The 10344-nt window shown below is 34.5% G+C and overlaps 1 protein-coding gene across 2 annotated transcripts; it reads right to left on the bottom strand.

Moving 5' to 3' along the window:
* Positions 1–1365: 1365 nt before the first annotated feature.
* On the bottom strand, positions 1366–10078 carry LOC140966067 (chaperone protein dnaJ 10-like). Of its 2 annotated transcripts, none has more exons than XM_073426380.1 (11): positions 9894–10078; positions 9676–9787; positions 7263–7322; positions 6354–6436; positions 6082–6241; positions 4706–4835; positions 4151–4309; positions 3558–3736; positions 3397–3477; positions 3141–3299; positions 1366–1715 (listed from the first exon to the last, which is right to left on the bottom strand). In XM_073426380.1, exons 2-11 carry the CDS (start codon positions 9760–9762, stop codon positions 1623–1625), a joined length of 1191 nt encoding a protein of 396 aa, XP_073282481.1. In that variant the 5' UTR covers positions 9763–9787; positions 9894–10078; the 3' UTR covers positions 1366–1622. The 2 variants fall into 2 exon arrangements, with proteins under 2 accessions (XP_073282481.1, XP_073282480.1); XM_073426379.1 differs by having other exon boundaries at positions 9876–10077.
* Positions 10079–10344: the final 266 nt, after the last annotated feature.

Genomic DNA, 10344 nt, shown 5'->3' with positions numbered 1-10344 from the left:
AAAGATATAGACAAACATTTAATTGTACTTGATAATTTTAACATTTTGAACTTAAATTTGTTATTCCATGAAAATGGAATATTTTTGTAAACTAAGAAGGGTGTATTTTATATTTTAAAATGTATGTCGTGATTCGAATAGTAGTACATCTAGGCCCAATAAAAAAATAAAACAAAAAATAATCGTAGTAAGAAGCATAACATGAAAGCAATTAAAAAGTTGCAAGTGGTGTCGTCAAAACCAACAATTGAGAAAATTATTATTATTATTATAAGCTTGCAAAGCCGCTAAAATATCAAGACGTAATTGGAAAATTAAAAGTATGGTTGACATGAAAGAATAACGTGAGAATGAACTTTATTTCTCACTTCTCATTCTTATATTTTACAAAAACATTCTATTAATAATTTTTTATTATTAAATAATTATTTTTGAATTTTTTATTAATAATTATTAGTGTTATCATTTATCAGTATAATTTATTATTATTAATTAAAATAAATGTTAACTAGTTTATCTGTGGAGTATTTTAGGTTTTTTTTAAAAAAAATTCGTGAGTATTAAAATAGATTTTAAAAATTAAAATAAAATTATTTTTAAATTAGCCGTCGGTAACCTATAAATAAAAAAAATTAAATAATATAAAACAGGGGACGGGAGGCCACGGGGGTGACGGGTGTGGGCCACACCACCACTTACAAGCTTCCGAATTTTATTTTATTTTTCATAATTGGAACGCCTGTTGACGGCCATAACATGTGGTCGTAAAACCCACATTAGTTGTAACACCAATTGGGTGTTATCAGTTAAACTAGATAGCAATAATAATTTTATAATAATTACTAGAGCATTATTAATTATCAATTATTATTAAAATAATTTCATTTATTCCGATACCAATCACGGAATGATTCATTCCTTACTTATTCATTCCAATGTACCAATCATTTCTTAAGACTTGTGTATCTCATCTGATACTTCAGGAAATCGTTGACAAATAATAAAGCTGATTTGAATCATTTGTTTTTATTCCTGCTTGAAAGAGAATAATTCAGCAAATAAGATACAGAGAAATCCTCTCTGTCCAGTGTAATGCTGCATTTGACTTATATTAGTTATAACTTATAATATAATTGTCACGCCAATTAAACTAAGCATGGAACGGGGAAAGACCGCAGGAAAAAGAAAATCGATGAAGATAATAATATTGTTACATAATTGTGTTAATACTCGGGGCGCCTAAGGCGAGGCTCTTTCACCGAGCCTGTTTCTCCTCGTGTGATCGATCACATAACTGAAAACATATCTATCTATTACATTATTATATAGTAAAATTAAAGTTGAGTTAAATTCAACACGATGGCATGATAACTCAAAGCAGTTGTACTACGTCAAGAATTCAACCAAGGTTGTGCCAGCATATGACAACTTTTACAGCACCTCATCTCTATGTTGGACAAATTGCATAAACCATAGCACATCGAAATGGGGCGTCTTTAGACTCTATAAGATCTATACATATGATACCTCCTCAATCAAGAAATGATGCACAAGAAAAATACATACCAACATCCACAGCGAGTCTGCCATTCACATTCTTGGACTTTATTAACTACACATACTTATGGTTGTTTGTGAGCACCCGGTGGTGCAGATGGAATAGGGAAGTTGCTAGGATGAGCTCCAGGAAAATGGGGAGCCTCCACATATGGGCTCTGAAAAGTTCACACACATGACGTTAATAGCCGAAAGGAGATGAATATCATGAACGGGAATTTAAAAAGTATTACAAATAACGCAAAATAAAATACTTATAAGCAAATAAATTATTGCTTTTATTATTTAATGCAAATAAACTTGGTGCAAACTCTATCACACAATGCCATGTATGTGAAATGTTAGCAAATGCATGTTTTTCAATCTAAAAAATATTCCACCAATCTTGTTCTAAAACCCGGCACACAAAGATTTATAAAGTCTTAACCAACAGAGGATATTTTGTGGAAACGAAAGCACACTAAATTTTGGCCTGCTGCTGCATCGATTGGAATGAATTTTAGAAACTATTTGATTGGGGTTTCTAGATATTTAATTCATTAAAGGAATTCATAGAATTTCCTGTAAAGTACTGAATAAGGCATACACTTGTATTACAACTGCACAACACATTTCAGCACATTTAACTTCTTTTTTTTTTTATTTAGAAAACAGAAATCTTGCGGGCATTGCTAAATTAAATCCTGTGAATCTTAGATCGAGTTTGGATGGAGAGAGTTTAATTTGGGGAAAGCATGAATTTCAAATGATGCCAATAATAGGCATATTTTTAATACGTTATGGTTTGAGAAGTAAACTTAGAAAAATATATTTAGAATTTAGTCCTACTTTTGAAACTTTTAAATTAAATACTTGAATTTAATTCTAAAAACTTAGCATTGAAGTATAAAGATTTAAAACCAGTGGATCTTGAAATTTATAAACGAGTAAATAAAATAATTGACATGCGAATCATAATACATGAACATAAAATTCTAAGAATGAGATGTAAATGTAATCATATTCAGAATAGAAATGCAAGCAAGGGGTTTTAATTTCTATTAAATTAGTATACGTGAAAGTCAACATATATGCGTTAAATTTGGTGACAAAATCATGTTTGGATTATAGATGCAGAAGGGGGGGTTTAGATTCTATATGACTTGGTACGCATGAAGGTACTAAATAAATACGACTGTACATTTATTACTTTCCATAAACCTCAAAAATGTCATGTGGTTTTTTACCACAAAGCACCACCCATGTTGTAGATAAATTATCACACTAGAATGGATATTGCATATATACACCAAGTCCGCACCTCCAAACATTTCAAAAGTAAATAAATTTCGAAGACTTTCTTATGATTTCTCTACTGGCTCCAAATGCATCAATCATGAGGCATGTAAACACGAATTTTTATATTCCAACAGCATAGATCATCGTAATGTTAGAAAAGTAGAAAGTGTTTACTCAAACCTAATTTTAGTCTATGCCCAATGTAATTACCCAATCATTAGAATCGTCAGAATGAGATCAGCTCAACAGAAAACCATCATCAAGGGAAGAGGTGGTGTGAAGGGAGAGGAAGGGAAAGGCCGCACCTGGTATGCAGATGCATTGTATGACAATTCTTCATTATTTGAAGATTCGGCTGATGTGTTCCAAGAAGCAGTGTTAGTATTTGCTTCCCTTCCTCTCAATTTGTGGAGTGGATCACTTCGCATGCTTGCATTCTCATTTCCATTACTCGACTTCACTCTCTGAAGAACAAGAAAAACTCAAGTCATATCCATCTCCCATAGTTAACAAAACCCAAGGGGAAATTGGCAAGGATTCAGATTTCAGGGAATCTCTTACTTGGAAAATTTTTCCAAGGGTTTTTAAGCCCTTTGCTCGCAGTCGGAGCTCCTCTTTCTTTGCATTGCTGTCTTGCAGAACCTAAGGAGCACATAAATGAATTACAACCATCAAGTTGCAATAAAAAATTGACGCAAAAAAGGTGCTACTCCAAAACAAACCATCTGACAAACACGCGAGAGGGTGGCCTCAATATCAGCCACATTGAGCTTCCAGAGGGAGTCGATCATTAGCTTCTTGTGTGATTGCATGTATTCCTCAAGTTCCTCCTCCGTGTAATTTCCTTCAGCGCTGAGCTGTCGTTTCATGTCTTCTTGTAGTTGAATCAAAGCAATTGCACCTAAGGATGAATATTATGTCAGAAATGAAGGAAAGTGATCATAAGCCTCATGGAAAAACTGGTGCACACTCAGAAGCTCCTCCCAATATGATGTAGCACAAGTTTAGTGATTTTTCTATCCACATTACAAGTTTCCTATTACCTAATAGCATATGGTATAGTGTTATAACTAAAAGCCTAAATACACTGTCTTCTTGGGCTCAAACAACATACAAGCTTTTGAAAAACAATTTCTTAAATGTATTTCACATTATCCCGAAAAGCCTCGAGCAACAGAATTTTAAGGTGCCAACTTGGAAGCATAAATCTGATCTGCAGACCCATTAACATAAGAAAACAAAGCATGCATTCGATACAGGCAATGAGGCAAAGAAAATTCAAAATCGGGAAAACACACAGTGAGACTAGATTAACCTGTTGCAGCAGTTACTTGGGATCTGATGAAATGTCCTTTATTTCTGAACCACTCAGCAATAAATGGCACACCCAAATAGATTACCTTCTTTCCAAGTTCTTTTGCAGCCTGCCTTGCATAGATATAGCCGATCGTACTCAGCATATCCACACCATAAGCTGTGATAGGACATTTTACCAGATGAGAATAGATTTGCTACAAATGGAGTAATTGACTGATAGATGAACAGTAATTAATAAAGGTGAATGTGAATGGTAGCAGATTATAGTCGAAAGTAAAATCCAAAAAAGTAACTTGACAAGTAAGTAGGAACAAAACCATGCCAACCATATGTACCCCAAATAACATACATCGGATGTTTATGCATTTATTTACACACAAAAAAAAAACATTAAATGTTAGCAGACATAAAAATCAATATTATTAAAGTTTCTCAAAAATCACAAAAGCTAGTGCTGAAGACGATACTGCGGTTCCATTGGTCTAAATAACAAATCCATAAGATAACATGTATTAGCAGAAAATATGATAAGATGGAGCTGATGATGCATTACCAGCATTAGAAAGCCTTGACACTTCAGCCTCAGCCTGCCGAATAAAGTCTTCTTTGTTGCCTTGGATATAAAGATTGAGCCGATCTTTAAGAATGCGAACAAGCTTCTCTTCCCTTTCCTTCTGAACCGTCTAAAATAACAAGAAAAAAGGCATTAGTACAGAAAAGCTATGGTATTAATATTCTAATGGTAAGGATAAAACTTCATACTTATTTCAATTTTCTGATGGTCAAGCACTGACTAATGATGCATGTACATAGCAAAGTAACTTCTTCACATTTTGATAGCTGGAAATTGGAGTTATAAGAAGAAAGGGTATTTGGATTTCGAACCATTTTGCAAATTGCTTTCCCACAGTTTGCTTCAAAGAAAAATTATTTCTTCGCATTCCACAGAATTGAAAATTCCTTCTGGATTGTAATCCATCTAGTACATCTGATCCTTCCTGCCTGTGCTTATATGCGGGTTTCTTCTTTGGCTCAAGAAATACAACTCTAAGCAAATGATCTGGGCAAAGCCATAAGAGGGGAGACTGAAGTTGAAAAGGATGGCTGTGTAAGGGTGTAACCCTGCCCTACCAGCAGCTGATGATGTGCTTGGGAGAAACTGTGGACATCTTATGGTTGCTTATGAGGTTATTGGTTGGCATGCATTGTTTAGCTATGCCTTGAGTTGTGCATGTTTGGTGACAAGTTTGTGTAAAAGTGGTAAAACTTTGCCCTAAACAGTGTACCCTGGTCATAGGGTAGGTTCTCGTAAAATTTTTAAAATAAAAAAATTAGTTGATTCTTGTGAATGCATTCTGTGAGAAGGAACAAAGTTGGTGACTGCATAGCTGATGATAATATGAAAGATGTTCTCCACTTTGGAGTGTGGTTAGCCGAATTTGACCCTCGGGACATTCATTCAAAAGGATCAACTTGGACTGCTGGTGTAGTCATGTTTTCCATTATCATTATACATGTGCTTTTTTCTTTTCAGAGGCTTCTGCCTTTTGTTTTGTATTCTGATTGCATTTCAATACAATAAAAATTATAAGCCCTTCTTTAAACACCACGGGGTAGTCTGATAATATAGCACTCAAAATGCTACATTGCAGGATAGAATATTAAATTTGGCAAATCAAGCAGATCCTAGTTTCCTATCAAAAAAAAAAAAAGAGCAGATCCAAATTTTATATGGATTCATAGGAATCATACAATAGTTGGGAATAATCAATTTCCTGGTCTTTATTTCACTCTTGATCCTTCCAATCCCATCTTCCCCTAGTAATCCTTCTAGAATACATACTAGTGTTAATCATGACAATAAATGAAGATAGAGCACACATGTAGCAAAAATATACACTACAAACTAGGAAATATCAGAGGTTATACCCGGATCTTGTCTTGCAATTTTTTGGCATCAAATTCTTCACCTTCTGCAAAAACGTCCAAGGAAGCCATAGATGCCATGGCAAGCTGGCCAATATATTCCTCAAAAAGTTCACTTCCAAAAAGCATGGCAAAAATCGCTGCAGGATCAATAATTGCTTCTCTGAAAGAAATTCACAAAGAAAAGCATTACCAAAATTGGGTAATAAATAGAAATCGTTAGAACAGAAAACCATAATTAGGAAAAAGCTAACGACAATAAAAAAATTGTGTACGTTGAAATTCCTGACTTCCCATAAGCATCGTAAGCTTCTCTCTGCTTAGGATCACTTAGCACCTGGTAGGCCTCGCCCAGAATCTGGTATAAAAAAAGGTATTGAAATGAGAAGGCAAAAACCAATAACCACTATCACCACATATCGAACAGATAATCTCAAATAGATAACACTTGTTCACTGCTCTTCCATCTCTGGCTAGATTTTATCATTGGTTTATGATCATTTTGTTGAAAAGAGAAGGCAAAATCCAATAACCATTATCAACACATATCGAAGTATCGAACACATAATCTCAGATAGATAACACTTGTTCACTGCTCTTCCATCTCCGATTAGATTTTATCATTTGAATATGACAAGTTTATTGAAAACCACTTATGCCGTGAACCGTTTTGACATGCATGTTGAACAAAAGAACTTAATTAAATACATAAATCATATTGCTTTGCATATGTGATTGCATATTCATTTGACGAAGTGGTACAGATTAACTGGTGGTCAATATTTCACATCTCACAAGTTAGATCATTCCAACATTGCCGCAAATGTTATGAACTATTATTTCAAATACAGTCTCATGTTATTTAGAGCTGCGAAAAGATTTTCCTTTCATTTTTTGTTCAAAAAATTAAAAGAGAGCAAAATGTTAAAAATAGTTAGGGTTAGAACAGAAGCTCGAATGATTTTTAAATTACCAAATGTTAATTTCAATACAGTAAGTTTATAAGTATGCTGGCACTGCAGTAACTAAACCCCAACCTAGACAGAAGTATTTTTACCATGGACAAAGTCACAGTCATAGCGTGCTTCGAATAGTTAAAAAAAAAGTCATCTTGAATTAAGCCTACACACTTCTCACACAAAAGCAACAGAAAATTTTAATAAGGGGAAAGGTGGTGATCTCACCTGAAAATTTTGTGCCGCCAAGGGATCATTCGGGTTTTTATCTGGATGAACCTGTCTAGCCTGCAACATTCCAAACCATCGGCCAATTAAAAAGGGTTATAAATGGCATAGCATATTAGCACGTGAATTGCAATTGCAGCGTATAAAAAGGATATTCAGAATCCTAATTTTTTTAAAGAATAACTCCAAAAATAGAAAAGCGAGAAGATTATACAGAAAGCTATCAAATTAATCTTTCAAACGTGTATATCAAGAAAAAACCATGATATAAGATATACTTGTTCTAAAAAAACTTCTCTACCAAACCCAATGTGTCAAGTCTCGTGCTATAAACTCCACGTAGATCAAAGTATAAGATCTTTTCTCAGGTTAGAAACCCATCTATCGCAGCCCAATTGGCAGTAATTGTGTCAAATAGTGACACAGGTCTCATGTTCGAGACCTCCAACCTCCACCACCAAGTGTTTAAAAAAAGCCATCTATTATACAAACGAATGGAGTAACTAAATAAAACTCGAAATTATAAGACTCCTCTGGCTAATATATTGGCTTCTTCTCTGCCTTCGTAAATATGGTTCATCCAATCGAAAGAAAGCCCAGCAAATTCGCTTCAAAAACCATTTCAAGCTCCAACCATATCGATTAAACTTGCGAAGAGCACAGATTGGATAGAACCTATGAGCCAAGTCGAGGCATGCAACTTATTGAAGCAAATTAAAGCAGCATTCATCTAGCCATCATCTTCTAGATTATGGATGTACTAAAAAAAATCGTGAAGTGAATATCATCACATATGCATTTTTTAAACTGCTGACAAACAATAAAAATAAATACTCATTGGTATAATAGCAAAAAATATGACTGCTTCACTGAACATTACCTTCAATACAAAAATTCTACCTCTGTGACACCCCTACGTCTTAAAATTGCATGCTTCATGGTCATTGCACGTACTTCTTGGCCAGAGCACATTCACAGCTAAACAGTTGTGTTTTTGTCCTAACATGCACCTAAACATGATTATTGTGCACCGTTTTGCCTTGAAACTCATTTTGCATTCCATAGACTCTTAGTAAGTAGTAACTAAGTCCAAAATCCATATCACAACATTAAAAGTTGAGCCAGGGAAGCTAGAGCCAATGACTGACGTTTTGCAGCTTTTTCTTATCCCTTGTGTTCATTCTAAGCACATTAATTTTGATTTCTATTCACCCTCTTCCTTCCTACTTTTAAACTTCGAAGAATAACTCATACATAGTAAGTAACGAATGCGAGAAACAAAAAGTAGTTGTGCTAGTGAAGATGGAGTCAAGGATTGCCTCGTTCTCTCTTTTGTCCTTTTGATTAACAAAAGTGAAATGTTTCTTACTTTTCATGATAACTTAGTAACTAAGGTTTGAAGTTAACATATGACAAACCAATTAACCAATCATAATGTCCTATTTCCTTGGCAACATCACACGAATCCTATTGTTCAAGCTAATTCATCGAGTTTGATGTCATCCATCCAAATAATATAAACAAAACCCCTTTGATCGCACCAAAAGCATTTTGGGGATCATCAAACAAGGAAAACAGCTTAATGTGAAAATAACTAAAAATAGATAAGAGTTGTATTTATCGATGATATAACGAATAATGGAAGGAAAAAAATTCAAATTGTTCCCTCAGTTTTCTGGCACCAAATCTAGGTCGTTGGATAGAAACAGCTACTTGGACCATATACATCTTTAAGTGGCACGAAATTTCATATAAAGTCTCTGTACAAAGAAGCATCTAAATCATAAATCTGTGTGGTTAAGAGATTGCACCATCAGATCCCTGGGAAGATGCTATGTGGATCAAGCACTCATGATGAATTTAGGAACTTGTCGATCTCAAATATATTGAGAGATTGGGCTTATGAGTATCATTGATACAACATTGACATTATGTTCTTTCAATGGACCACTAGTCCGCTGATGTAATTAACTCTTATCATATCATCAATGAAATATAGTTTCTTATATAAAAAAAACTTCATATTTGTAGTTTTTTTAACATTGAGCAATAGGTTGATCTCGTGAAGATTTTTATGCTTGAACCAAATATTCAAATTTACACCGACAATTTGTATATCAAACAGACACCTGATAGACAGAAAATGTTTAAGATTTAAGTAACCATGAAACGGATCGTGCGCGGTCGATGAGGATAGAGCATGGAAATTTACGTCAAATTCCAACCAAATTTTCATCAGTCCGGCATTAGGCAAACCATCCCGGGTGTGATTATGATAATTGACAGCGATAAAAAAAAAAAAAAAAAAAAAAAAAAAAAAAAAAAAAAACCTAGCCGAAACGGAAAAAATATGTATATATATAAAAATAAAAATAAAAAGCCCAATAAATCCCAGCTATGGAATCGACCGCACCTTAACATAATACGCTTTTTTTATCTGTGACTCAGTTGCGGAAGGGCTCACACCCAGCACATCGTAGTATTCCGTCTCTTTCACCATGGATCTCGAACAAGTTCTTCTTTCCCTGATTGCACTCAATTGATTAATGAACAAACTGGATTAAATTACACGAGTTCCAGATTTTATACGCACAATAATCAGAAGAACTGTACCAAAATTCAGGATCGAACCGAGAATTAGCTAGCGCTACGGGAATAGAAGTGTAGAATCCAGCGAATGGGGTTGGGTGATTGACCTTTTCTGCCCCGTCCTTTTGACTACCTCGGCCTCGTCAGCTCTTACTAGCCAAAACTTCTTTCCGCGTATGAGATTGGAGAACGCGGAGGTCCCACGCGGTTATATGCGCGCACACTCACACTCACACTCACACTTACACGTGCACATGCCGCTGTTGAAAAATCGCTCTTCATTTTTCCACCAAACAAAAAACCATCACCACATTAGCTGATCATGGCACATGCGTCGATCGACGAATAAAATAGAGAAGAAAATCATTTTTTTATTATTTTATAATAAAAATGATCGACGCATAAAATAGAGAAGAAAATCATTTTTTTATTATTTTATAATAAAAGTTAAATGAGACGAAAAATATATATGACGAAATACTTCAGACAGGTG

This window comes from Primulina huaijiensis, unplaced genomic scaffold, assembly GCF_012295235.1.
Source record: "Primulina huaijiensis isolate GDHJ02 unplaced genomic scaffold, ASM1229523v2 scaffold20025, whole genome shotgun sequence".
Classification (NCBI taxonomy): Eukaryota; Viridiplantae; Streptophyta; class Magnoliopsida; order Lamiales; family Gesneriaceae; genus Primulina; species Primulina huaijiensis.
Note: the sequence above shows the minus strand (reverse complement) of the source record. Positions and strands in the feature narration are given on the sequence as shown.

Coding starts and splice junctions, on each gene's coding strand:
- LOC140966067 (XM_073426380.1), bottom strand. CDS start 9,762: ATGGTGAAAGAGACGGAATACTACGATGTGCTGGGTGTGAGCCCTTCC. Junction 3,300..3,396: donor CCCTTGGAAAAATTTTCCAA/GTAAGAGATTCC, acceptor CTTGTTCTTCAG/AGAGTGAAGTCGAGTAATGG. Junction 1,716..3,140: donor ACAATGCATCTGCATACCAG/GTGCGGCCTTTC, acceptor TGAACTTTTCAG/AGCCCATATGTGGAGGCTCC.